At 50.3% G+C, this 26,643-nt stretch overlaps 4 protein-coding genes and 3 non-coding genes across 8 annotated transcripts in view; 2 read left to right on the top strand and 5 right to left on the bottom strand.

Moving 5' to 3' along the window:
- Positions 1-51: 51 nt before the first annotated feature.
- On the bottom strand, positions 52-2,555 carry Rpl23a (ribosomal protein L23a). The gene is made up of 5 exons (XM_021630608.2): positions 2,429-2,555; positions 1,727-1,910; positions 577-753; positions 304-373; positions 52-144 (listed from the first exon to the last, which is right to left on the bottom strand). The coding sequence occupies exons 1-5, from the start codon at positions 2,451-2,453 to the stop codon at positions 130-132; spliced, it is 471 nt and encodes a 156-aa protein (XP_021486283.1). The 5' UTR covers positions 2,454-2,555; the 3' UTR covers positions 52-129.
- LOC132655535 (small nucleolar RNA SNORD42) lies at positions 446-510 on the bottom strand. Its single transcript, XR_009593331.1, has one exon. It is a non-coding gene; the product is annotated as a small nucleolar RNA SNORD42 (small nucleolar RNA).
- On the bottom strand, positions 831-901 carry LOC132655637 (small nucleolar RNA Z17). Its single transcript, XR_009593426.1, has one exon. It is a non-coding gene; the product is annotated as a small nucleolar RNA Z17 (small nucleolar RNA).
- Positions 1,982-2,049, bottom strand: LOC132655534 (small nucleolar RNA SNORD42). Its single transcript, XR_009593330.1, has one exon. It is a non-coding gene; the product is annotated as a small nucleolar RNA SNORD42 (small nucleolar RNA).
- A 2,309-nt stretch (positions 2,556-4,864) lies between the features above and the next one.
- Rab34 (RAB34, member RAS oncogene family) lies at positions 4,865-8,495 on the top strand. Its single transcript, XM_021630732.2, has 11 exons — positions 4,865-4,998; positions 5,671-5,883; positions 6,089-6,180; positions 6,683-6,748; positions 6,832-6,933; positions 7,021-7,085; positions 7,212-7,263; positions 7,500-7,581; positions 7,657-7,747; positions 7,886-7,993; positions 8,082-8,495. Exons 2-11 carry the CDS (start codon positions 5,830-5,832, stop codon positions 8,147-8,149), a joined length of 780 nt encoding a protein of 259 aa, XP_021486407.1. The 5' UTR covers positions 4,865-4,998; positions 5,671-5,829; the 3' UTR covers positions 8,150-8,495.
- Positions 8,496-10,827: 2,332 nt separating this feature from the next.
- Proca1 (protein interacting with cyclin A1) lies at positions 10,828-23,626 on the top strand. The gene is made up of 5 exons (XM_021630556.2): positions 10,828-11,393; positions 20,194-20,283; positions 22,273-22,390; positions 22,619-22,777; positions 22,860-23,626. Exons 1-5 carry the CDS (start codon positions 11,303-11,305, stop codon positions 23,584-23,586), a joined length of 1,185 nt encoding a protein of 394 aa, XP_021486231.1. The 5' UTR covers positions 10,828-11,302; the 3' UTR covers positions 23,587-23,626.
- The window catches only part of Supt6h (SPT6 homolog, histone chaperone and transcription elongation factor), a 55,321-nt gene continuing 41,955 nt past the window's right edge, over positions 13,278-26,643 (bottom strand). Inside the window, exons 36-38 of one of the 2 annotated variants that reach the window (XM_060387209.1) lie at positions 26,154-26,341; positions 25,747-25,929; positions 13,278-15,928 (exon numbers count right to left, since the gene is read on the bottom strand). In XM_060387209.1, coding sequence (XP_060243192.1) covers positions 15,925-15,928; positions 25,747-25,929; positions 26,154-26,341 — 375 coding nt within the window. In that variant the 3' untranslated portion in view covers positions 13,278-15,924. Of the gene's footprint in view, positions 15,929-24,751; positions 25,930-26,153; positions 26,342-26,643 lie in introns of those variants that run through there. The other variant, XM_021630561.2, reaches the window with a different exon arrangement.

Here is a 26,643-nt window from a genome sequence, read left to right as displayed (position 1 = left end):
TGTATGTATATATACATTATGGCCTTGTCCCCAGCCCAACCAGAAAGCCACAAAAAAAAAACACAAACAGCTTTTTTTATGGTGGAAAAAAAATGTATATATATTTAGAGTTAACCAGCTGGACTCAGTTTAGATGATCCCAATCTGGAAAAAAAAAAAAAAGGCAGCTAAGTCACTGTTTAAGGTGAAGTGAGCTGGGATGACAGGAATGGGGAGGCTGGTCCTTGATGGAGATGGTCAGATCTTGATGCAGATTGTGTAGACACACTCGAGCACAAAGTACTGACTGGACAGGATCCTTACCTTGTTGGCAACATCCAGAGCATCGTAATCAGGAGCCAACCGAACGTATGCCTTCTTCTCTCCATCAGGCCTGAGTGGAGAAGGGAGCCTCAGCGTTGGATGCTTGCAGCTCCAATCCCTCCCATGCACCCCAAGACCTCTGCTGCATCAGTGGTTCCTTTGTTGGTGTCATTCTTTTCCAAATAGTGAGTTTTCCATCATTTGCACAGTCACCAAGAAGCCATGGGACATTTAAGTAAGCATAAGCTTTTGTTGCAGCCTGGTCCCACTCACCTTATCAGGGTATTGACTTTGGCCACATCAATGTCATAGAGTTTCTTCACAGCTTGTTTGATCTGGTGCTTGTTGGCCTTGACATCCACAATGAACACGAGTGTGTTGTTGTCCTCTATCTTCTTCATGGCTGACTCAGTGGTCAGGGGAAATTTGATGATGGCATAGTGGTCCAGCCTAGCGGGGTATGGGAGGAAAGCTGGAGTAAACTGCCCTGGACCAGTATTCAAGACAGGAAAGGCGAGGAAGGAATAGGTGCATCAGACGATAGATAGCAATCATCTCTATCAGACTTTGGTCGCTAAACAGTGTCATCACATGCACCTGAACCCCAGCAGGCCTAACTCTCCATTCAGAACCAAAACTAGTACATTTTTAAAAATCAAAGCTCTCTGACGCTTTAAAGAAACAGGGTTAGTCCACACACATTCTTCATCCACTGGAGCCAGATCCAAACAAGGTGCTGTGCTTAGTTGCTAAAGGTTGACTATACTCCAGGCTAGCCTCAAATCCAAGAGCTACCAATTTCATACACACTCCCTTCTGGTCAGGCTGGGATAAAAAGGACACTGGACCCTCTTGCCTCAACCTCCTAGCATTACATAATAACCCCTACAAAGGATTCACTCAGTGCTGGAGACTGAACCCAGGGCTTCAAGAGTTTTCCTGAATGAACTAGCCCCAGAGCCAAAAGCAACTCTTTCGGATTAAGCAGTCAGGAAACAGCCTTTCCTTAAAATCCTGAAAAGCCAAGCTTTACTTATCCAACAACTATCCTGTTTTGAAGCCAGGCAATGACTCAAGATTCTCAGTCCAAGTAAGAAAATGAGATGATTGGCAACTACTTTCCCCCAAAGACCCCTTATGTCGTTTTCAGGAAACACTTGTGCAGAGCTAATGAAAGTTTTCCTACACCATTAGTAGGGCATAACTTAACCAACGCCAATCAATCAACAACACTCTCACGTGCCATGGACACTGGGAACCAAGAAGCGTCTCTTTGAAATCAACTTTCAAACATTGATTAAAGTTATATATACAATTTTAAACAAAGTTCTCACATTTCCACTGGGGCGGCGCATTGGACAATTATGTGTTTTAGAAGACCAGCTTTTGGATGGGTAGCAAATTACGAACTCTAGTTCCTTACTTGTTTCTCCTGGGTGCACTCTTTCGAGGGTATTTGGGCTGTCTCCGGAGCCGCAGGGTCTTGGGCCGCCGGAAGGTGGGTGACGTGCGGATCTTCTTCTTTTTGTGGCTGTGGACGCCTTTCAGCACTGCCTTCTTAGCTTTCAAGGCCTTCGCTTTGGCCTCGGCTTTGGGAGGGGCAGGAGCTGAGAGAGAAGGAAATGTAACTACAGTGCAGCATTCATAAATTGATCCCTTCTGCTTGCCCTGTCAACAAGCGCATCAGTGGTTCCTTTGAAGACATCATAGGTCTCAGGAGTCTTAATTTTTTTCCATCATATGCACGATATTGCAGGCGAAGATAATTAACTCGGTGTAACATTAAGTTGCTGCGTATAACCCCATTTAACCTGGAAAAAAGGGTAACTGTACTCTTAATCCCTTAGAGGTGTGGAGACACGGCGCGCCACCCGCGGATCTTCCCAAAGCCAACTTGGCTATCGGTAAAGGGTGATGCCGGCTGGGTTGCCACTCCGAACCCCTTCACTGGAACCAACCCATGTGGCTTGGCCCACGCGGCCGTCATACAATGCAGTGTGGGCCTAATCGCGACAGTAGCTCCACAGAAAACAGACCATGGCTTAGCCCAAGAGCAGTCTTCCCCCTGAGTTCGCTCTGCGGGTATTCCACACCAAACCCAACACAGCCCCATTCCACGACAAACCTTCCTTCTTGGCTTTCGGCGCCATCTTGGCGAAAAGGGTTGACTATCCTCGTTCCCATGAGCTTATAGGATGAAGTCTCATCGAAATCTCGCGATAGTATATACATAGCGCTGATTGGATAAGCAGTGGTATAACGCCTCCTGGGAATTGCAGTTTCATTTAATTTCCTAGCGAGTGATATTGAGCAGGCGCCACCGTGCCTTCGAAAGGCCCTAAGGCTTCTGGGGAGTTGTAGTTTTTAAAAGATACTTGTTTAAACTGGGCGTGGTGGCGCACGCCTTTAATCCCAGCACACGTGAAGCACAAGGAAGTGGATCTAGAGAGATCCACTAGCGTTCCAGGCCAGCTTGGTCTACAAAGCGAGTCCGGGACAGCTAGGGCTCTGTTACACAAAAAAAACCTGTCTTGCTTGCAAAGAGATAAGGAGGAGAGGGGAGGGAAGGCAGGAAAGAGAGGAGGGGGGAAGGGGAAAGGAGAAGAAAAAAAGAAGAGAAGAGAAAAGAAAAGAAACAAGCACTATCTGCTGGTTGAGTCTGTTCCTTACCTGTCCTGAACTCATCTTATAGACTAGGCTGGCCTCGAACTCACAGAGATCGGCTTGCCTCTGCCTCCCAGAGTATCCACTTCACTTGAGCTATTTCCAGCCTCAGGGAAGAGGTTTGCAGTATCAGAAACCAGTATCAGTACAGGAAAGAATACAGTTTGAGGGAGTAGAGAGACACTCAGCATTTAAGATCATGTGGTTCTTTCCGAAAACCTGAGTTGAATTTCCAGCAGCCATACAACTCTGCTCACACTCACACACCTGAACATAAACATCTTTAAGATTGGTGCGGTGGTGCAAGCCTTTAATCCCAGCACTCTCGAGGAAGATGGAAAGTCAAGGTCAGCCTGTTCTACACAGTAATTTCCAACCTGGCCAGCACTACATAGCAAGGTCGTCACAAACAAATAAACAAACATAGAAAGAACAGGGTTTGACTGGCTAGTAGCTATGAAGCAAAGCTTTGCAATCCTAGAACAGGATGTCTCTAACTTCTTAATACAACATCTGTAGAAAATTGAGGTTCCAGGGATGAATATTTCATTACCATAGTGATTTAGTGACAGAAAAAAAAAAATCAAGTGTGAGATGGGAGAGACTTCCAGAAGAGCTACAAAACACACACACAGACACAGAGTTAATTTTTACTGGAATTTTTTGATAGGTATTCTCCACCGATGAAATGAGCCAATTCAAGCCAAATTAAAGTACATAAAGGCAGGTTGGGGGGGCATCTCCCTGTGCAATTGGGGAGACAGGAAGCCAGCTCCTGAGCTGGAAAGTTCAGATTGGGTCTGAGGGATGCTGGGAAAACCTAAGGCCAGGTCCACTTTGGCTTGCCCCAGGTCTGTGTCTCTATCTCAAGTTTTTATTGTTATTTTTTAGGTGGGGCAGTTGTTTTGTTTTGAGATTATTTATTATAAAGTATACAGTGTTCTGCCTGCATGTGTGCCAGCAGACCAGAAGGGGGCACCACATCTCATCACAGATGGTTGTGAGCCACCATGTGGGTGCTAGCAATTGAACTCAGGACCTCTAGAAGAGCAGCCAGTGCTCTTAATCTCTGAGCCATCTCTCCAGCCTGGGATTGATTTTTTTTCTCTCTTTTTGAAACAGCATTTCTTGTGTAACATGGATTGTCCTGGAACTCACTCTCCTAGATGGCCTCAAACTTATAGAGATTCCCCTGCCTCTGCCTCCCGAGTGCTGGGATTAAAGATGTGTGCCACCACTGCCCAGCCCCAACATTTTTCTTTTCTTTCTTACTTTTTCTTTCTTTCTTTTTGAAAGACAAAGTTTCTCTGCGTAGCCTTGGCTGTCCTGGACTCGCTTTGTAGCCCAGGCTGGCCTCAAGCTCACAGTGATCTGCCTGCCTCTGCCTCCAAGTGTGCACAGCCCTGTTTTTTGTTTTTGCTTTCGGCTTCAGCCTCCTCACGAGTGCAGGACTCGCAGGTGCGCGTCGCCGTGCTAGACTTCAGGAATACTCCTTGAGAAGTTCTAGCCGCAGCTGAAACAGCATATGGTTTTCCTAGGACAGCCTGCTTTTTTCCTGTGAACACGTCCCCCACCGGGAACGAAATCTTCCCCTCCTAATACTGTGTGCTGTGTTCCACTTCTTTTGTATCTTCAGACTTAGCTCCAGAGATGTGCACACGGGGAGTCGCCGAGTGGTGACCACGTCAAAAGACCCAGTCTCAGGCTACTTAACACGTCTTTATCCTCTACGGAAGGAGGCTCGACGGAGGAGACACGTCTTTATCCTCTACGGAAGGAGGCTCGACGGAGGAGACAACGAGCCAGGGTGTCTGGTCCTCGGTGGACGCCGCCTTTAGGCATGCCCTTCCACCTCCCGGGGCAGAAGGGCGAGCAGGGGCAGACTCTGTGAGTCATGTGCCAGGCCTGGAGTCGTGGCGGGAAGCGCCGCCTCTCCTCGGTCCCCTTCTCTCCCCCTCTTCCCCTCCGAGTCACTGGGTCTTGCCAGATGCTGCGCTACAGTCACTGGTTCCCCATCACCAGATCCGTTGGGTAAGGGGTCCCGGGGACGAGGCAGCCGCGACAGGGAGATGAGAGGGAGAGAGACTTTGGGGATCCCAGTCTGGAAAGGCTCCAGCCTGGGTGGAGGCGGTCCTGGGGTAGAGTAGGGCGTCTGGCCGGCGAGCCGGAGCCCCGGCAGCGCGCAGGGAGGAGAGGAAAGGAGGGGATGAGCGCGGGCGGCGGCAAGCCGGGAGCTGGGGGGTGCGGGGCAGGGGGCGGCCCTTCTCCAGGAATTTCCGGGGATCGTGTTACCGCGCTCGCCGAGTGGGAGCGGAGTGGGACGGCAGGCCTTGCAGCGCGTCCAGGGCCTCGCCCCCTCCCCCCGGCGCTCGCGGCCGTCTGCGGTGCCGCCCCCGCGCACTGACCCCGTGTGGCGGGGCGGCCCCGGGCCCCCAGGCCGCCCTGGTATGGTAGGACCATCCCAGCCCCGAGCTGTCGTCGGGTCTCCGCGGCCCCGGGTTATCGTAGGAGCAATCCGACCCCGTGTCATTGTGGGGTCCGCGCGGGCCCGGGCGCCCCGGGACGCGACTCCCCGCCCCCAGCTAGCGGCCGGGGGAGCTCCCCGCCCCCGAGTGGTGTTCGGGACGCCCCGGGCTCGGGAGATCGTGGGCTCTCCCAGACCCGAGGTGATCGTCTCGTCTCCTTGGCCCACGGTGGTCGTAGCGTCTCCGAGGCCGAGGGCTCCCGCGGGCTCCCCGTGGCCCCGGGTGATTGTCGGTACCCCGCGGCCGCGAATAATCGTCGGGTCCCCGCGGGCCCAGGCCGCCGGGGCGGATCAGGCCTCCGCGCCTTCCCGGGGAGCCCCGCAAGGTCGCAGACAAGATGAACATCTTGGCACCCGTGCGGAGGGACCGCGTCCTGGCGGAGTTGCCCCAGGTAGGCACCAGGGACACGTCCAGCCTCTGGCTGTAGCTGAATGTGGGCGGGGAGAAGGTGGCACCGGAGCAGCTGGATTGGGCCCAGCCCTGTCACCCAGCGACACCCGCTCGCTGCTCCTGGGTGGTCCGCTTCCCACCCCACCCCCCACCCCGGGCTGCTGGGCCGCGGGACAAAAGCTCCATTCTCAAAATGTCCCTCTCAGTGCCTGAGGAAGGAGGCCGCTTTGCACGTGCGCAAAGACTTCCACCCCCGCGTCACTTGCGCCTGCCAGGAGCACCGGACAGGCACCGTGGGGTAAGTTAGGGACACCCTAACCAAAAAAAAAAAAAAACTCAAAAACTTTTTACCCCTGTGAGGTCCACAGTTATGCCTCAGCTCTTAACGCGCTCCCCTTTTCCCCCCAAGGAGGTTGTTGTGAAGAAAGCATCCAACATGGGGAGGACATACACCATCCATAGAGCCTCTAGGCTGGAGGGGGGTGCAGCTCAGAGACAGACAGACAGACAGAAATTTGTTTAAGGCGTGCAAAGCCGCCCCCAACACTATGCGACCTCCCCCCCTCCCTACCCCCAACACACACCCCAGAGGAGGAGAGAGCAGTCAGTCTGAAAGCCCCTTATGTTGAACCCTGCTCGCTGGCACATCCGTGCAGAGCCTTGCAGGCTCCAGGGAGGTCTGCTGTCGATGGTAATGTGCCTTTCTGCTTAGGTGCGACTAGGACCTGGTAAGAGCATTAGAACCCCCTAGGGTGAAAAGGTGGTGAGCACTCCCTCTGTTCATCTCCTCTGTCCAACAGATTTAAGATCTCCAAGGTCATCGTTGTGGGGGACCTGTCTGTGGGGAAGACCTGTCTCATTAATAGGTAACAGGGTGCTGGAGCTTGGCTGGGCAAGGATCGGCCTTGACAAGGTCGTTCGTGCTTCAGGCGACCGTGTGCCTCCTCAGGTTCTGCAAGGACACCTTCGATAAGAATTACAAGGCCACCATCGGGGTGGATTTTGAAATGGAACGGTTTGAAGTTTTGGGTGTCCCCTTCAGTCTCCAACTGTGAGTGCCTCTTCCACACCTGCCGGCTAGCCCTGTCACCCCATTCTGCACACCCTGTTATCTGGGTTCTCCTCTCCTTTCTTCCAGCTGGGACACTGCTGGGCAGGAGAGGTTCAAATGCATCGCTTCCACCTACTACCGAGGAGCTCAAGGTTAGGGACTCAGCCCTGCTGGACGGTCTAAGAGCATGCCCGGCTTCTAAGTGGAGCTGGTGGGTGGGGAAGCCGCGCCAGGAGCGTCTGGCTTTCTGTCAGCCCACTGCTGTTTCACTCTTTCAGCCATCATCATCGTCTTCAACCTGAACGATGTGGCGTCCCTGGAACATACCAAGTATGTGAGGATGCCGGCACACAATGGGAAGGTCTAGGGAGGGTTCAGAAAGGTGATCCATCAGGAGAGAGTGGAGCTGAGGGCTGTCTCTGGAGCTCAGAGGTGGAGCCTTGCCAGCTATGCATAAGAAACTGGGATCAATCTTCGGGAGTAATGGAGGTGGAGGGGGGGGTAGACAAAAACCAGAGCTGGTAATGGCTCACTCAGTCCTCACTGCTGCCCACCGTCTGTGGCAGGCAGTGGCTCGCCGATGCACTCAAGGAGAATGACCCTTCCAGCGTGCTTCTCTTCCTTGTGGGTTCCAAGAAGGACCTGAGTGTGAGTTTGTCATTGGGGAACACCCCAGCTTGGTGAGGGGGCCCACACCCAGTCTGACTCCGATTTTTCTTACAGACTCCAGCTCAGTATTCCCTAATGGAGAAGGACGCCCTCAAGGTGGCCCAAGAGATTAAGGCTGAGTACTGGGCCGTGTCCTCACTCACTGGTGAGTGGCGGGGCTCCAGCCTTCTGCTGTGCATGCTTGCCCACCCCTCCTCTCTCCTCCATCTGTAGCGGGGTCCAGTGCTATAGGTATACAGCCCACCCCCCTCCCCCCAGCACCCATTTCTGTTCCCCGTGTCAGGTGAGAATGTCCGGGAATTCTTCTTCCGTGTGGCAGCATTGACCTTTGAGGCCAATGTCCTGGCTGAGCTGGAGAAATCGGGGGCTCGGCGCATTGGGGATGTTGTTCGTAAGTGCCCAACCTGGTTGGTGGCGGAGAGCAAGGATGGTGAATGTTCCCTTGATCCCCGACTCATCTATTTCCCACCCTTTTTCAGGCATCAACAGTGATGACAAAAACCTCTACCTAACTGCCAGCAAGAAAAAGGCCACATGTTGTCCCTGAAGAGTGAGGATTTTCCAGAGACTTCCCATTCCTGGGGTACTGTGCCACCCCAATTGCTCCAGAACGCAACCCCTGGACATTTGCACTGGCTTCTTCTAGACCAAAGAGTACCCTTGATGTCGGTGCCCCTAGAGGGTAACTGGAACCGTGCTAGTCACTTCCTGCCCACAAGCACCATGCCAAAGACTGGCCGACCCTCTGCTGCTCTGGGGCCCTCCGGGGTGCCCGGTGGGGGGCAGTGTTCCTGCTGCTTCTGCTCAGCCTTCTGGGCCCTTTATGTATGAGGGTACTTAATGGTTCCAGCCTTATACTGTGCCTTACGCATTAAAATCTGTTAGCATTTTCAGTGAAGACTGGAGTCCTTCGCTGGGGATGAAAGATGCAGAATGAGGAGGGGCATATAGCGATTTGGGGACTGGAGCCCCTGTGTTAATTCTGTCCATTTCTGGTGCCTAAGACAGGGCTCACACATCTCAGAGAGCAGGTTTTGGAAGACTAACTATATCCTCTCCATCCTCTTTGGGTTAAAATTTGAGTAACTACTCTTTTTATTCCTTACCTTGTTTTTTTTTTTTTTTTTTTTTTTTTTCCTTTTCTCTCTGTCTCCCTCTCCCTCCCTGAGGCAGGGTCTCTTGTAGGCCAGCCTGACCTCTAAATCACTATGTATCTGAGTAATGACTCAAATACAGCTGCATCACCAAAAACCACCCCAGTATGAGTGACAGCTCATGGAAGCTGGGAACCTGGAGCTTGCTGCCCAGCCTGCAGATGGACAGGTTGGAGGAGCTTTCTTCCAGCCACAGCTTGTCTGAGGATGTCTCTCAAGCAGTCCTGACTGTTCAGATATGCTTGGGGAAGGAGGAGCGTAGTGTATTTGTTCAGTTTCAGGAACTTCTTGAAGCTTTTGAGTTGTTTATTTTATGAGCTTAAGGAGATTTCCTGAAGGATGGAGTGTTTTATCTCCCTGTAAACCATCCTGTGTCTTTTAAGGGGCTTCCCTCTAGGATGGAAGGTTTTCAGTTTGGTTTGGTTTTTGGTTTTTCCAGACAGGGTTTCTCTGTGTAGCCCTGGCTGCCCTGGAACTTGCTCTATAGACCAGGTTAGCCTGGAACTCAGAGATCTGCCTGCCTCTATTTCCTGAGTACTGGGATTAAAGGCGTGTGCCACCATGCTGGCTTAAGATGGAAGGTTTTATGTCAGAGGAAATTGCTCCCTAACACTCCTCCCCTGCTCAAGCTCTTAAAGCCTTCCTGCCCCTCCCCCCTTTCACAGTGGTCCCTGGTTCTTGAAGGAGGGTATATGGAAATTTGACCATGGTTGGCTAACTCTAGTGGGATACTCATGTCTTTTTATTTATCCCTGTTTTTTTCAGAGCAGAGATGATGGCAGTATTAGTCTCGGCAGTATTTCTTCTGGCATAAAATACAAGTGAGGAAAAGGCAGAAAGTGTCCTATGGTCCTAAGTGGGATGCTGGGAAACAGCTTAGCTGGTATCATATTTGCTTTCCAAACTAATAGCTGTTGTCTTTCCTCCAGGGCCTTTGACTGCTCTGGCCACAGGTTTTTGTCTAAGGCACATATTAAATGTGAATTTTCCTTTTGGGGGAGAGGCCCTGTTTAAGTACGATCAGAAAATTTGTTTTATTCAAAACCGCTTGTGTCACTACTGCACTAGCTGACACAACTTGCCTGGCCTCTCTGTCATGAAGCATACAGATTCTACAGCTGAACAGGTCACTGGGCCATGATTCTCCCCAGAAACCTTCCCTGCACTTCCTGGTACTGCAGGAGCTAGGCCACTGATACAGACACTTTTGGCTCAGTCCTAGACTTCTTTTTCCAAGTCCTATAACCAATACACTTATCATCATTAACTGCAGGGTCTTGCCACTCAGCTTTGGAATGTCACTGACAGCAATGGTGACATTGCTTTCTGTTCTAGAGGCTTCCCTGGCCAGCAACTCCTAAGAAAGTAATCCACTCCTAGCAGGAGGGGTTTGTGTTGATTCTTTTTTGAGACAGGCTTTCATGGTCAGCCCCAGGAACTCAAGAGACTGGCTGCCCCTGCCTCCCAATTAAAGGCATGTGCCATCACAGCTGCCTTTCTGCCTGCTTTTTTCCCTCCTCTTTCTTTTCCTTTTATTTTACATACCCCTTGCTGTCTTGGAGCTTGTAATGAAGACCAGGCTGGCCTCGAACTCAGAGATCCTCCCGAGAGTGCTTGGACTAAAGGCAAGCACCATCACGCCTTGCCCGATCCTCTGCCTTTGAGGCACACATACCTAGAAGTATTTTCTATCTCTGTTTCCATAGCTCCGGGTTCCTCCTGTACAGAGCTGGGTTCAGTTTCAGTACTGGGGTGTCCCAGGAGCCTGGGTGCGAGCTGCATGGAGGGGCAGATGAACCCGAACTTTTTCTATTAGGTCTCTGTGGAGACTTTTGGCGTTACTGTGTGTGATATAAAAGTGAAGTGTGGGTGCTATGTTTGAGGATGCGAAGGGTTTGTACTGGAACGAATATAGGCCACCTTACTTTCTGGACAGGAAAAATGAGCAGTGTGAGGCCTAGGACCAGTGGCCTATGAGATTGGGAGGAAATCCGAAGGGTGGAGCCCCGGGTCTAGCGGTCCGGGGTTCCGGGTTGGAAGGGTGTACCATACATAGTGGAGGAAAGCCATCATGTCATCAGGGAGATCCGAGGCCAGGATACCCGCGATGCCACGTTCATGCTCAAGGAACAGTCAGGGGCGGACCTCTCAAGGCGGTGCTGTCCGTGGGGCCGGCTCTTGAGACGAAGGGACCCGGCTGGTACCTGCTGGGGGCGGAGCTTCGGTCTGGGGCGTTTCTAGAAGCAGGGATCAGTGAGGAGCTAGATGTGGGACTGAGCGCTAGGTCTGTAAGGTAAAGGCAAAAGCAGGTACCGGCGTTGAGGATGTGACGAAGGGACCTGGAAGGAGCTGAAGATCCCGGATGTTCTTCACTTAGGCCAGGGCTGGAAGGCAGGAAGGGGGTTGGCGGGCGGGGGGTGGGGCAAGCATGAGGCGGAGCTAGGGGCTGGACTGGCGCTTACAGCTGGGCCGAGGACTCCACCAAGCTGAGGTGCAACGTTGAACTCTGCGAGGTAGAGTCCTGTGGAAGAACTCGGCTGACAGCGATGTGGGTCAGAACGACACTAACGATTAAAAGATGGACTGAGGAAAAGACTGGCTGCAAAACTGACATTTGGGAAGAGAACCAGAGCAACGGTAAAGGGGCGGGGCAGTAGGAGGGGGCGTGGCTTGGACGGGGCTCTGGAAGATTGCCTGCCTTGGCCTGCAGTCGCTGCCCAGGCGCAACTTTTGAGTTTTAGGCTTGCAGCCGCTGGCCTAGGCGGCTGCCCCAGAAACACCAGCTAGGCACGGCTAGAACCCCTGGCCCATTGCTCATCCATTGGGCAGGGGATGGGCGATCAGTTCCGTTGACCTTGAGGGTGGGAAAGTCTAAGGATTCCACAAATGACATCATAATCATCTCCAAGAAGGGAGACATTTCCCAGGAAAGGACTCACTGCCCCTCTCTTGCACCGTCCTCTTTGTTTCCCCGCTTCTCCCCTCCTTACACCTCCTTTTTGCTGCTCAGGTGCCCATCCTCTGGGCTTCAAAGGAGGGGAGGGGCTTCGCAGGACAAGAAGGACCCTCTACAAATGAGCACACTGCTACCTGTTCCAAAGAAGAGACGACAGGCTGTTCCCTTCCTTTCAAGCACTTACCCGTCCTCATTCTGCTGCGGGAGCTCTGGACCTCTCTCTGGCTGCTCTCCTCTGTCTTTGTGGACAAAGGGGCAGACTGCCTTTCTAAATCCCAGCCCTCTTTGATCCTTTCTGCTTTCCCTCCTAAACAGCTGATGCTGTCAATATCTATCAGGGGTATTAGTGGAAAATGAACAGCTTCCAACCCTTTAGGATTCAAGCTGAATAGGGGAGGTCGTGGATCAGGATTAAGGAAAATCAGAAGGGAGGAATTTAGCCATGTTGGGGATTAAAAGCAAGTGTTTTGGGGCATTACAACTGAATAGGGAGCAGAATCTCGTTTCAAGACTTGGTTTTGGAGCTTATGACATGGGGTGACCCTTAGCTTCTATGGAACTCCTTAGCCAGCAAAGCACACAGGCTTTTAGTTCTGCGTCTGCTATTGCCTTTCATTCTGGGAGCCAGCCAGCTGCTGTGGCCCACATATTTAACCCTAGTACTCAAGCAGCAGAGACAGGCGGATCTCTGTGAGGTCCAGGGTAGCCTGGTCTACTATTGAGTTCTGGGCCTGCCAGGTCTACATAGTAAGACCATGTCTCAAAAAAACAAACAAAACAAACAAAACAACTTTCATTCTGAGCAGGTTACTCCATCTCTCTGGGTCTGGGTCCCTTGATACAGAATTTTTTTTTCTTTCTTTTGAGACAGGATTTCTGTGTGTAGCCCTAGCTGTCCTGGGAAAGACAGAGACCTCTGCCTCCCTGAGTGCTGGGACTAAAGGCGTGCACCACCATGCCCAGTCCTTGATATACAATTTAGAATCAAAGTCATACATTAAAAGCACACTGTAGGGTCTACATTGTGAAAGTGTACATCCTGGGAGATTATCTCCCCCATAAAAGCTCTCAGGAGGACTGAGGGCTGGAGTTACAGCATGAGCCCTGGATCGGACTCCCAGACACTTCCTCTAAAACAGCTCCAGTCAAGAGCAAAGGAGAAGAAGAGGGAGGGAGGGAAGGATTAGGAGGTGATGGGGAAGAGGACTACAGCTGGGATACAAAGTAAATAAACTGTAATTAATAAAAATAAAAAAAAAACAGCCCCAGTCAAAATAAACAACACAGAGCAGGGTGGCTCAAGTCAGTCATTCCAGTACTTGGCAGGCTAATGACCGTAAGTTGAAGGCCATCCTGGGCTACATGAAGAATTCCAGGGCAGCCTGTGGCTATGTGAAATGGTCACAAAAATAAGTATATAAACAAATAAAACACAGAACCTGGGATTTATGTATTCCAATAGGACATTGGATGTATACAGCCAACCAACAATGACTGAGCAATTTTCATGGTTCTGTGCATCCAGAGGCAATGAAATACAGGTATTCTTTTTTTTTTTAATATTTTATTTATTTTGAATGCTCTATGTGCGTGTACATCTGCATGCCAGAAGAGGGTATAGATGGTTGTGAGCCACCATGTAGTTGCTGGGAATTGAACTCAGGACCTCTGGAAGAGCAGACAGAGTTCTTAACCACTAAGCCATCTCTCCAGCCCCAGGTATTATTCTTAAGGAACTACAGAGTAAATACAGTAATGTCATAGCTTCTGGAACTATGGCATCAGGTCAGCAGGCACATAAAGCATACAATTCCACTAGGACAGTACTGGTGTTTGTCTAGGGTCTTGCTATGTGTAGCCCAGGCTAGTCCTCCTACCTCTGCCTACCAAGTTTTGAGATTACAGATGTGTGTTCTGAGAACAACAGCAATCTCCCACTGTGTTGAGCAGGTACTGCTTGGGGGAGAGCAGCAGAAGAGAAGGAGTGGCGAGAGGAGGGGCGAGAAGAACTGTCCACGAGAAGAACCCCCCTGTGATCCCACCACACCCAGCTAAGTGTGGGCTGTAAGCCTGGAGGCTGCAGAGCAGGCCTTTAGTCCTGGCACTCTGAAGGCAGAGGCAGGCGGATCTCTGTGAGTTCAAGGCCAACTTGGTCTACAAAGTGAGTCCAGGACAGCCAAGGGAAACAGAGGAACCCTGCCTCAAAACACTAAATAATAATAATAGTAACAACAGCATAAAGTCCACACTTCATTCTGAAGGAAGGATATAAGCCAGGCCTGGTGGCACATGCCTATAATGCCAGCACATGGCAGGCAGGAGGGAAAGAAGGGTAGAAGACCAGTTGGAATTCCACAAAACTCAACTTGAATGTATGGTAAGGACCGAAGAAAGGTAGAACCAGCGGCAGGGAGGTCAGGCAGGAAGATATAGCTGCATGCTAGGTCTGAGAGAATGGAGGTTTAGCTTGGCATCACAGCACAAACCCTTAACTCCAGCACTCGGGGCCAAAGACAAGTCAGGCCAGCAAGGCTATGCAGTGAGCCTCTTAACTCAAAAGCGACAAAACAAACAAACAAAAAAAGATAACTAGGATCTAACCCAACACATAGGAAGGTGCCGGGGTAGAAATGGCAAGAAATGGCATGATGTGGGAGAGGGTGACCCCTGATTTCCAGCTGGAATGTCTGCTGCTTTCTGGAAAGGACTGGCTACAAAGCACGCACAGACAGCAGGAGGACAGCAGGTGTGCATAGACTTGACTTAAATTTAAGATACTCTGGAGAAGCCAGATGCTGGTCCCAACACTCGGGAGGCAGAAGCAGGCAGATCTCTGAGTTTGAGGCCAGTCAGGACTACACAGAGAAACCCTATGCTGAAAAACTAAAGACGGGCTGGAGAGCTGACTCAGAGGTTAAGAGCACTGGCTGCTCTTCCAGATGTCTTGAGTTCAATTCCCAGAACCATATGGTGGCTCCCAACCATCTATAATCTGGTGCCCTCTTCTGGCCTGCATATGTACATGGTGACAGAACATTGTACACATAATATATAAATAAATCTTTAGAAAAAGAAAGAAAAACCAAAGACAGGGGCCAGGCCCACACTTGTAATCCCAGCATGTGGGAGTCAGAGGCAGGCCTTACTGTGAGTTCGAGGCTAGCCTGGTCTACAAAGCAAGTCCAAGACAGCCAAGGCTACCCAGAGAAACTCTGTCTCGAGAGAGACAGAGAGACATTGGGAAATGTTCAGAGGATGTTATTGGCTGTACATACTCAGGAAGTGAATCTGCAGTTGAGCATGTGGTTCAGACAGCGTATCCAGCACGGGTGTGGTCCAGTCCCAGCATTGTAAAGCATCAGCAAAGCAGCAGAGGCTAGACTCAGGATGAGACTGTCTTTTGTTTTGTCCTGTGTTTTGGTTGTTGCTGTTTGCTTTGAGGTGGGGTTTCACCACGTAGTCAAGGCTGGCCTTGACTGTCCTGTGCAGCCCAGGTTGACCACCAGCTTCTTGATCGTCTTGGCTCAACCTCCCCAGTGCTGGAATCACAGCTGTGTAACACCACACGTAACCAGATTTTTGTCATTTCATTGATGAAATGTTGAGACTGCGGAAATGCATGTATTTTCCAAAGCTTGTGGAGGTTTTTTGAGCAGGGGACCACCAATTTAAGAGGTAAAGTAGACGAGAAGGGCAATATTAGAGACAAAAAGGCCAGGGCCAGGTGGGGTGGGCCATACAAGTGGAATTTGTCATAAAAAGACAGACAAAACTACTCCAAGCTGAAAGGAGTGACAATCTACATAACAATCTATAGCCGTCATTATGCTGACAGAGAAATAATTCAAAGCATTTCACTAAGACCAAGAATAAGACAAAAAGGATGTGATTTATCCCTCTACATATCCCTGGAACTAACTATGTAAGATCAGGCTGGCCTTGAACTCCTGGAGATCTGCCTGCCTCCTGCGTTCTGGGATTAAGAGTGTGCACCACCACCACCGGGCTCCACTTTTTTTTTTTTTTTTAAAGATTTATTTATTTTTATGTACATTGATATGTTGCTTGTATGTGTGTTTGTGTGAAGGTTCGAGAGCTTCTGGAACTGGGATTATAGACAGTTGTAAGCTGCCTTGTGGATGCTGGAAATTGAACCAGGGCCTTCTTGAGGAGCAACCAGTGTTCTTAATCTCTGAGCCATCACTTGAAGTCTTAGCTAGAGCAATAAAACAAAAGAAGGAAATAAAAGGGACATAAATATGTATCGTTAGAGACAAGAAGGATCCCACCAGAACACTTGTAGCAGAGCTGATACTTTCAATGAAGGAAGTGGCTGGTTACAAAATTAGTATACAAAAATTAGTAGTAGCACTTAAAGATACTTGCCACCATGCCTGATGGAGTTTGATCCCCAGTACCAACATGGTGGGAGGAGAGAGCAGACTCCTGCAGGGTGTCCTCTGCCGTCACACACGCACCCCACAAACATAAGACTCATGGATTGGAAGAATTAATACTATGAAAATGACCACCTTATCAAAAGCAGTTACAAATTCAATGTAATCCAAATTAAAATTTCAGTGCTACTCGTCATAGAAATAGAAAAAAAATTCACATGGAAGAACAAAAAAACTGTAAAATGAACTTTTAATCGACGGCTTCAGTTGTCTCTGAGGCTTACTGCCCTGTCTGCTGACCCAGGCCTGGTCCTAAAAGCCCCCAGCCTCTGTGCAATCTGAGGCCTAGAATGTTTTCAGCCTCTGGACTTATTGCTGAATAAGCTTACCCTTTCTTGTTCTTTCTGAGCTCTTTATGGCTGGCTGGTTCAGCTCAGCTGTTCTGGCTCAAACTTCTCTTCCAGCTAATTTATTCAATCTGGCTTTTCTCTTGGCCTCTGAATTGCTCTGTTTGGCCTCAAACCAACTCAAGCAATCTGCTCTAATCTCCTGGCTCCTCCTCATTCTCTGGCTCATTTAGTCTTCACCTGAGTTCTCCTCCTGCAACCTGTCTCTATTACTGTCCCAGTAAAAACTGTCTGCTCTCTCCATTGTAGCTTCCCTTTTCTCTCTTCTTGTGAGAGTTGGGTGTATCCTATTCCATCAAATCTTTCTCTGATTTGTCATCTTTTCTGCTGCTCAACTACACCTCACTTTCAAACATAGGTGCTTCCTTCTACAACTTAACTTTACTTTCATTGTTTTGGGTTAAAGGCATGTACTCCTCCTCTAAGCTTTTCTTTACCTGGAACTTGCTCTATATCAGGCTGGCCTTGAACTCAGATCTGCTTGCCTCTGTCTCCTGGATTAAAGGTGTGTTTGTATTCCAGCCAGATCTCACAGACCTAGAAGGTCTTTGGATGTGATTTCTTACCAGAGCAGCCATGTTCTAAATTAAAATTTCTCTACAAAAAAACCTTAACAGCTAAAGCAATCCTGAGCAAAATTTGCTAGAGGTATCACCATGTTTGTTTTCCAAGTTACATTTCAAAGCCATAGTAACAAAACAGTATAGGACTCATTCAGAAACATACACATAGATAAATGGAGTAGAATATAATAACCAATTATAAACCCATGCAGCTACAGCCACCTAATTTTGGACACAAATACACATCAGAGAATAGGCAGCCTCTCCGAGACAGCCTCTCTGAAAAGGCACTGGAATCCCTGGATAGCCACATGTAGAAGAATGAAGCTCCGTCTTGACCTCTCACCCTGCAAAAAACCATTTCCAAATGGATCAAAGACCTTCATAAAAGACCTTAACATAAGATATTTTGGATGTGCTTGAATAAGGGAGCAGAGTTAAGAGTAAGGTGTAGGTAAGGATTTTCTGAAGGGGACAAAAGTCCATCTGTAAATGAGAACAACCATGGACAAATTGGATCTCATGGAAGTAAAAAGCTTCTGTGTGGCAAACAAAATCAAGAGACAGCCTAAGAGTGGGAGAAGAAAACTTGGCTGGCAATGCATGTATCTAGAATATATAACATAAAAAGACTGAAGAGAGCAAGCCTGGCATGGTGCATGCCTTCAACCCCAACACTTGGTAGGCAGAGACAGGCAGATCTCTATGTAGACAAGGCCAGCCTGGTCTACATAGTGAGTTCTAGGACAGCCAGGGGTACATCCAAGACCCTGTCTTAAAACAAAAATAAAGGCTTTCATGGAAGTCCAAGGAGCAGTTTGCAAGTGAGTAACTGGCTGACAGTTAAGAGGAAAGGCTGTGGCTGTGGCTGGCTACTGAGAAATTTGCCTGCAGCCTTGCCCAAAGTAATTCTGATAAAGGACCAGACCGCTGGAAAGAGGTGAGTCTGAGCTCACTGGAGGTAGGGCTATAGCTCCCTTTACTAATGCCTAGGAGTTGGTTGGTGAATGAACAAACTTGACTTGGAAAGGAAAGGGGCATAAACGTGTGGTGGAAAGTCTTGAAGGAGGTTCCATCTGAAAATGTTCCTAGTGGGGCTAGAGATGGCTCAGCGGGTAAGGGTACCAGCTGGTTCTCCAGAGGACCTGGGCTCGATCCTTAGTGCCCCCATGACAGCTCAGAGCTCTCTATAACTCTAGTTCTAATGCCTTCTTCTGGCCTCCACAGACAATGCACACCTGTGGTATACAGACATTCATACAGGCCAAACAACCATGCACATAAAAATAAACATTAACGAAAAGAAAAAGAAAGCCTGGCACAGTGGCACACACCTTTAATCCCAGCACTCAGGGAGGCAGAGGCAGGTAGATCTCTTGTGAGTTGGAGGCCAGCCTGATGTACAAATCCAGAGTCCAGCACAGCCAAAGCTACATAGAGAAACACTGTCTTGAACCAGTACCACTCCCCAGCCCCGCTAAAAAAAGAAAATGTAGCCTGTCATGGAGAAAAACAGTAAAGAGGGAGGTGACATTCTTTTCAGTACACAGACTTGGGCAATAGGACACAGGGTACCTCTTCCCCAGGCTGGAGATGCAGGGGAAGGCAGCCAGAGGGAGTGACTGACATTATCTGCAGAGGGAACATCATTGAATCATATTTTATTTATTTTTGAGACAGGGTCTCATAATGTAGCACAGTCTGCCTTGTAACTTGGTATGTAGACCAGGCTGACCTTGAATTCACAGAGATTTTGCCTCCTGTGTGCTGGGAGGTACCAAATTTGGCTCCTTTGATGCATTTTAAGTACTCAGTGTGCTGTAGACAACAGAAGAGCTGACCAGCCTGACTGTTTAAGACCCCAGACTCTCTTGTCTTTTTTTCCCTGGAGACAGGGTTTCTCTGTGTAGCCCTGGTTGTCCTGGAACTAACTCTGTAGACCAGGCTGGCCTTGAACTCAGAGATCCACCTGCCTCTGCCTCCCGAGTGCTGGGACTGAACACAGGCACCACCACCACCCAGCTTTTTTTTTTTTTTTTGAGTTATTTATTTATGTATATGACATCTGCATGACAGAAGCATCAGATCCCATGAACATAGCCGCCATGTGGTTGCTGGGACTTGAACCAGCCCTGCTGCTGCTCCATCAATCCCCACCCTGCCAAGAGACAGTTTCTCTGTGTAGCCTTGGCTGTCCTCCAAGTCACAGAGATCTGCCTTGAATGGCATGTGCCACCTTGACAATTTTTTTTATTAATTACAGTTTATTCATTTTGTATCCCAGCTGTAGCCCTCTCTTACTGACCACCCCCTCCAATCCCACCCTCCCACACATGCTGCTTTTAAAGAAAAGGTTCTCATGTAACCCAGACTGTCCTCAAACTGGTATGTAGCCTAGGGTAACCTTGAACATGTGACTCTACCTCTAGGTGCTGGGATGACAGTTAAAATTTCCTTTTCTTTTTAAAAATCTATTTTATGTGTATTAGTGTTTTGCCTGCATGTGTGAGGGTGTCAGATCTTAGCGTTATAGACAGTTGTGAGCTGCCAGGTGGGTGCTAGGAACTGAACCGGGGACCTTCAGAAGAGCAGTCAGTACTCTTAACTGCTAAGCCCCAAAGCTTCCTTTTCTAAGGAGGGAACTCCTCTAATTCCTACAAGGACAAAGCTAACCCTGTGGTATAGCTCAGTGGCAGAGTACTTGTTTAGCATGCCTGAGGCCATGGGTTCCACCCCTCCAAAAAGGTGGTTGGCCCAGGGCCACCCACCCTCTGAGCAGGCTCCACACACCTGGGACAAGTTCTGGCACTGTCTCCCTGCCTCATTACCCCAGTTTCCCGGAGCTCCCTCTAAGTGCGCCATAGTCTTCAACCCTACAGTCATGGCAGGTGCCGCCTGCCCCCTTCCATCGTTTTAGTCACACTGCTGCCATGTGAAAGGCACACTCTTGCCTTTCTTTGTCCCTCCCTCTGGAGGACACTGGTGACTTGCTTTTTAAATTCCCGTTTCCAGGATATAGCTGGGCCCAAGCCCCTGAGTTTCTTAGGAAATGTTTGGTGAATGAATGACATGGGAGGTGGCTGCTGTCACTGCTGCCATTTTGTACTCTCTCAGATATAAGCAGGTTGCCCAGCTGGAAGAGAGGACGTATGGCTGGTATGGAGTCCAGCGGTGATGGTGATATGTCTTCCTTCTCCTGTGAAGGTGGGTCCAAGGTACTTATGGCCCCCAGGGGTCTACATTACCCCATATTTGAGAAAGCTAACACCTTGATGGAGGGAAGGGATCCTGATGGGATTACCCAGATGCCTCAGGGTCCAGTGAAATGGCTCAGTGCCTAGCAACCTGAGTTTGGCCCACAAGGTGGAGAGAACCCATCTGCCCCTTCCTTGAGGTCTCGATCACTCCTTTCCTTTGTAGAATGTTTTACGGTACCCAGCGATCTTGGAAACATGACCTGAGTCCCCCTGCATAATAACTATCACTGTCCCATTTTGTGGATAGGGAGGCTCAGAAAATGAAATTGTCCAGGGTTACTCTATTATGACAGAGCCAAGCCTCAGGCTTGAGTGACTCCTGGTTTAGCGCATACGCCTCTGTTATACCCTTTGCCTCAATTTAACAGTGTGGGAGGTGGGAGGAGGAGCCGGGGTGAAAGTCCAAGGTCTTGCTGCACACATCTCCCTTCCTTCCCCTGGGGAGAAAGGACACAGAGAAAGTGGGTGAGGGGTATTGTGGGAATGTGTCTTACTGGGAAAAGGGGAGGAATGCAGGAGAGTCTCAGTCACACCACTGTCTTCTCTCCTATGCACTTTAATGGACATTTGGGCTTCCATACACTTTCCTGGCTTAAATCCTGCTGCCTGCTGTCCTGCCCAGTCCTACCACTTCCAGGAGCTGGATAAAGGCATCCTCGTGGCCTCTTGGGGGTAGTCAAGCACAGCAGCCACTGCCTGGATGTGAAATGCATCACTTCCTCCACAGCAGAGCTGCCCCTTATACCCAGGAACCTTCTGTATGGTCCCTCTGAGACTGGGGGCAGGAGGCAGGCCCTTTAGATGGGATTGAGAGGAATCAGGTTGCCTGGAGCCCTAGGCAGTGTCAGAGGTGAAGCACCCAGCGCCCCATGAGGAATCCACATAGCTCAGTAATAAGTGGGAACCTTCTTCAGCCTTTCCCATGCCTGGGAAAAGGGGCACAGTATCGTGCTGCCTAGTTTGTAGTTGGGCACAGCAGGGGCAGGTAGTCCAGCATTCTGCGGCTCTGAGAGGAGAGAATGTGATGTTTAAAAAGACTTACTTGTGTGAGTGTTGAATCGTGGCATATATGTGGAGGTCTGTGGACAACTTGCAGTGGTCAGTTCTCTCCTTTCATCTTCACCTGCTATGCCATCTAGTCCAAGACTAGACTGATTAATAAAGAGCAGGAAAAGTAGAGAGAGGGCTGGGCACAGCGGCACATGCCTGTAATCCCAGCACTCAGGGAGGCAGAGGCAGGTGGATCTGAGTTAGAGGGCAGCCTGGTCTATAGAGTCCAGGACAGTGAAGGCTACAGAGAAACCCTGTCTTGAAAAACCAAATACCAGCCCCAGGTCCAAGGGGGCGGGGCGGGGAAGCACAGAGTGAAGAAAGTGAAGAAGGGTTTCAGGAGGCAGAAAGGGGCTTGGAGGAAAAAGGAAGTGGACACAGAGCCAGTACAGGTAAGGAGTATGCAGCAGTGGCCCAACCACACCCCAGACTCAGGTCGCCAACACCTCCCCCACTCCATGCCATTCAGCTGGAATACAGCAGAGGTTATGCAGTGAGGCCTCCTGGGCCTGTGCAGGTGCCAGAACTGCGGCCACAGTTGTGGGTTTGTCTGCCAGACAGGTGGGCCATGGCCATTTCCTACCAGCAGCTGACGAGAGCAGTAGTCGGTGGAGGGCTCGGGGCAGAGGATCCCACAGGAAAGCAGAAGTGACAAGTATTAGGAGAATAGCTTGAGAAGATCTACACCTCACATGTGGCGTTATTTTTCTCTAAGAGTCCAAGACAGCATCATGTAGTGGGAAAGGGGCCAGGGCAGGGCAGGGCTATGAAGTGACTACTCACTGGCCTGCCATCACCTCTGATGACAGTCGGTGATAGGAATCTGGTGAAGCTTTCAGCCCGAGGCTCCGCTGCCTCCAAATGACCCCGACCCCTCTTTCCTCAGGTGACAGATGTTGCTGGAAACACCAGCAGTGTGCGGGGCACATCATCCACCCCTTCTCGGACTGTGGCCATCACAACCGGCACATACACACCATCAGCCCCTGCGACTGTGAATTTAGGTGAGGGCCCCCTTCATGGGGACCCATTCCCTTCAGGTTTCCCTCTTCATCTCTGGCCTGGTGCTGCCGGCCTAGCCCCAGCTTTTAATCCCTGCTCTGCTCCAAGAACAAGGAATGGGGAGATCTCTCGGCAGCCTGGGCCAGGCCCAGAAGCAGCTGGCTGTCCCTCTGGGCCCCTGGGGAGTCATGGAGGTATGGGAGCCAAGCTGAGAGTCTGGTGTGTGGCAGGCTGAAGGACTGCTCAGAGAAGACAAAAAATGGCAGCTCCCGAGATGTAGGCCCGACCTGCTCCAGAGATGAGGGCTCAAACTGCTTCAACATCATCCATGCCCCTTGCTTTGAATTCATCCCAGAGGAGGAGTGTGTGGAGCGGATCTGGTACAGCTGGTGAGTGTCAGCTGGCAAATGGGGATGAACTCCAGGGTGCCCTGCTTCAGCTCCATTCATTTCTTCCATCCCTTCTTCCCAGGTGCGAAAGCTACAAGCCCATCTCTGTGGCAGTAATCCACCATCCCATCCACCCCGACTGTAGAGCAAATGACCTAAATGAGGATGAGGATTATGAAGAGGAAGAGACCCTGCTTCCTACCCCAACTCAGCTGTGTCCTGTACCTACCAACCCGGACATCCGGCCTGTTGCCACACCTCCTAACCAAGACACCGGGTCAGTCTCTGGGGCCCCCGACTCAGCAGCGCCCATCACCATCTGGCGTTCTGAGAGCCCCACAAAGTGTCATGAGAGCAAGGTCATCCAGAAGATAAAGAAAAAGGAGAAGGAGAAAGAAAAGGAAAAAGAGAAAGAGAAAGAAAAAGAAAAAGAGAAAGAGAAGGACAAGGAGGATGAGATGGTGGTTGAGAAGGTAGAGGTGAAGAAAAAAACCAAGAAGGGCAAGTTAATTAAGAAGAAATGCCCAGTGAAGTCAGAGTCTTCCCCTCCAGACCTGAGCACATCACTGAGCCCAAGAGATCTAGCCAGGACATCAGAATCCAGCCCTGAAAGCAGGGAAGAGCTGGGGAGCGAGGACAGTTATGATCGGGTTAAAGAGGGGCCCTCCAGTGAAGAGATTGTAGAGGCATCATCATCGCCCAGGAAGAGAGAGAAGAGCACTGCCAAAAAGAGTGGGACAAAGACCTTACAAACACGGAAAATAACCAAGAGAAAATCTCCCCCAGCGTTCAACCCCAATCTCAGTTGAGGCCTGGGCAACCAGAGTTAAATAAATCAAGCCTGTAACTGACCGCTACTGCTACTGTCTCTCTCTCTAGCAGGGCCTCTTCATGGAGGGAGGTGGCTCTGGGCCTGCAGGGACTCTCAAAGGGCACACCTGCGTTCAAGGGGGAAGTCTATGTCTATGGGAAGTTAGGTGGGAAGAGAACACCACTAAGGACCCGGTAGAAGAACCCATCTGGGGAGGGGCGGGAGGTGGGAGGTCAGCGCTGTCAAATCCAGTCTGCGGTGGGCAGCACTATGCAGCGCTACCTTCACTAAACTGAACCTGCCACTCACTTGCCTGCCTCTCCATTCTAAGTGGCCCCAAGGGAAGGGCTGTGGCACCATGGAGGACATGGTCTTCCCAGGGGGTGTAGTCTCAGTCTTTCTCCACCCTTGCAGCAGACCTGTTATGCTGGAGAATATAAAGAGGAGGTCCAGTAGAAGGCCAGGCCTTTCCCACCAATACAAAGAATGAAGAAAAGTAGGTACAAGCTCAAATGCAGGCAGCAGTAGCAACCCAAGCAGAGACAAAGGAGGACAGGCTTACTCTCCCACATTGAATCACTGTGAGATGAAGCCTGTGTGAAGGACAGGTAGATTAGACATGCAGAATAAAAAAGGCTGTGGAAGGAACCGAAGCCAGTGGGCTGGCTGATACTGAGCCAGGAAGGGAAAGGGTTGGGAAACAGCGCTTTCCCATGGCCTGTGTGTCTGAGGGTGAGGAGGTGAAGGGGACCCATTGTGGGCCAGGAACTGACTTGCTTATAGGTTGTCAGAAACCAAGACTCAGCTGGGAAAGTGGCTCCCAGATTTACTTTTCTCCACTGTGTGGGAAGATGAGAACAACATGGAGTGTAGTGGCTGAAGGTTGCTAAGCCCTGGTCCAGATCTGGCTCAAGATTTCATATTGTCTTGCCTGTGTTACTATCTCCTTTTCAGTCAGGGCAGCCAAAAGATAAAAGACGCTGCTGGACAGATGGCCCAGCAGTTAAGAGCACCTACTGCTCTTGCAAAATACCTGAGTTCCTAAACTCATCTTTAGGAGCTCATAGCCACTTATCATTCCAGTTTCAAGAGGTCAAAGCCCTCTTTTGGTCTTCTGTGCACACATCCACACATGCACTTACATAATTAAAAACAAGCCCGGGTGGTGGCACATGCCTTTAATCCCAGCACTAGGGAGGTAGAGGCAGGCAGATCTGAGCTCCAGGCCAGCCTGGTCTATAGAGCGAGTTCCAGGACAGTGAGGGTTACAGAGACACCCAGTAAAACCCTTAAGTGCAGGTATGTGTCATTCCTCTAATTCCAGCATTCAGGAGGCAGAAGCAGGACTGCTGTTAAATCCAAGGCTAGCCTGGGCTAAAGATTCCACCGCAACACAGCCAACAAAAGATGTAAGAAGCCAACACAGGGTCATGGGGCTAAGAGCAGGCAGGGAGGTGAGCCCAGGCAATCTGAATCCTGGCCTCTCTGGTGGATTATGAGAGGAAGTTTTTGGAGTTCCAGACTGCTTTGAAGTAACCCCTCAGAGCATGGAGCTGGAGAGAGGCCTTGGCAAGTGCTCTGTAGAAACACTGTTTATTCAAATGATAGGTGGGAAGCAGGTGGCAATAGGTGGATGAGGGTAGGCAGGCCAGGGTTGGCAGGTCAGCACTGCTCCGGATGTCCCCCACAGTCCTGCTTTGACAGCCACCAAGGTATTGAGGTCAGGACCAGAAACACTTTCCCCCCTCTCCCTCCTGCCTCAAACTGAATAAATAGCATTGGTCTCCCCACAAGGGCTGGGGACATGTACAGTTGAACTTCATGCCTCATTACAGCCTGTCAGGTGAGGGCAGAAACTCAAAATGGCGACAGGAAGGTTACAGACTGCTCCGCTTTCATTCTCCTCCCTTGTGCTACATTCCTCTCTAAGCCTGCTCCCAGGAGAGGTGGTTGGCACAGGTCTGGAGTGGGAGAACTGCTGCTTGTACACATCAGCTCACAAGGCCATCCATCCTGCCACCCATCCAGGCTGACCACTAAAGAGAATGTCATTTCACGCCACTTTATGGACAAAAAAAGAGGGGCAGGGAGTGAGGCTGTGGGTGGCCAGGCCTCTCGGAGCCTCAGGTAACCAGAGTCCGATGAACAGGGCCCCTACCGATCCATCTCATCCAGGAGTGGGGTCGCATCGCCAGCAATGGACATGGGGGTGCTTTCAATCATGGGGCTGGGAGAAGGTCGAGGGGTCAGCCGCTGTTTCTGTTTCCGTCGTTCTGCCTCTTTCTCCTGTAGCCACTGCTCAGCCATTTTGCCCCAGTCGATGGCTGCATGGCTGTTGGACCTAGAACAGAAAGGAAGAGCCTTAGAGACAAGGATTCTTCTGAGATTTGGGAGAAGGAAGCCTTCCCACCAGTTACTGGTGAGAGATCATCTTCACAGAAAGGAAACAGCCCTTCTGTCACTCTTTCATTCTTCCCCAGAAGCCAATGCCCACGGGAAACATTATACAGACTACCTGCTCCTACTAGTAACCTGCCTGTGCTATGCCACTAGCCATGTACTTACTTTGGCTGCTGTTGCCGCTGTCGGGAGCTGGAGGAAGGCTGGGGCTGGGCCTGGGTAGACTGTGGGGTAGTGCTGGCCTGGAGCTGGTGGTACTGTGGGGTGGTAATGGGCTGGCTCGGGGTTGTGTAGGAGTAGCTGGGGGTCATTAGTGGTGTGGCCACTGGCTGCTGGGCTGGTGTTGGGAACACCTGAAGAGGGGGGAACAGAGAAACAGGTTATGTTATGGATGTGCTTCCCTTCACGTGAGCCTCTGCTAAGCCGTGAGAGCTGACTTTGAACAGCTCTTTCCGGCTGACACACCTGGAACAGTATTTTGTACAGTAGAGGGAACTAGGGAATATATCACTAGCATACAGTTACCCACCAATCTTCAACACCCCACGTGGCTTGAGGGTTCCAAATATCCCACAAGGCTCTGTGTAAAGGCTGTCCCCCAACCTCCACCTTTTTTTGGTTTTTCGAGACAGTTTTCTCTGTGTAGCCCTGGCTG

The sequence above is a fragment of the Meriones unguiculatus genome, chromosome 7, assembly GCF_030254825.1.
Source record: "Meriones unguiculatus strain TT.TT164.6M chromosome 7, Bangor_MerUng_6.1, whole genome shotgun sequence".
Taxonomy (NCBI): Eukaryota; Metazoa; Chordata; class Mammalia; order Rodentia; family Muridae; genus Meriones; species Meriones unguiculatus.
This window is presented reverse-complemented; position numbering and strand designations above follow the sequence as displayed.

Coding starts and splice junctions, on each gene's coding strand:
- Rpl23a (XM_021630608.2), bottom strand. CDS start 2,453: ATGGCGCCGAAAGCCAAGAAGGAAG. Junction 1,911..2,428: donor GCCGAAAGCCAAGAAGGAAG/GTTTGTCGTGGA, acceptor CTTCTCTCTCAG/CTCCTGCCCCTCCCAAAGCC. Junction 374..576: donor AAAGTCAATACCCTGATAAG/GTGAGTGGGACC, acceptor TTCTCCACTCAG/GCCTGATGGAGAGAAGAAGG.
- Rab34 (XM_021630732.2), top strand. CDS start 5,830: ATGAACATCTTGGCACCCGTGCGGAGGGACCGCGTCCTGGCGGAGTTG. Junction 5,884..6,088: donor TCCTGGCGGAGTTGCCCCAG/GTAGGCACCAGG, acceptor TGTCCCTCTCAG/TGCCTGAGGAAGGAGGCCGC. Junction 7,582..7,656: donor GTTCCAAGAAGGACCTGAGT/GTGAGTTTGTCA, acceptor TTTTTCTTACAG/ACTCCAGCTCAGTATTCCCT.
- Proca1 (XM_021630556.2), top strand. CDS start 11,303: ATGTGGGTCAGAACGACACTAACGATTAAAAGATGGACTGAGGAAAAG. Junction 20,284..22,272: donor GTCTTCCTTCTCCTGTGAAG/GTGGGTCCAAGG, acceptor CTCTTTCCTCAG/GTGACAGATGTTGCTGGAAA. Junction 22,778..22,859: donor GAGCGGATCTGGTACAGCTG/GTGAGTGTCAGC, acceptor CCTTCTTCCCAG/GTGCGAAAGCTACAAGCCCA.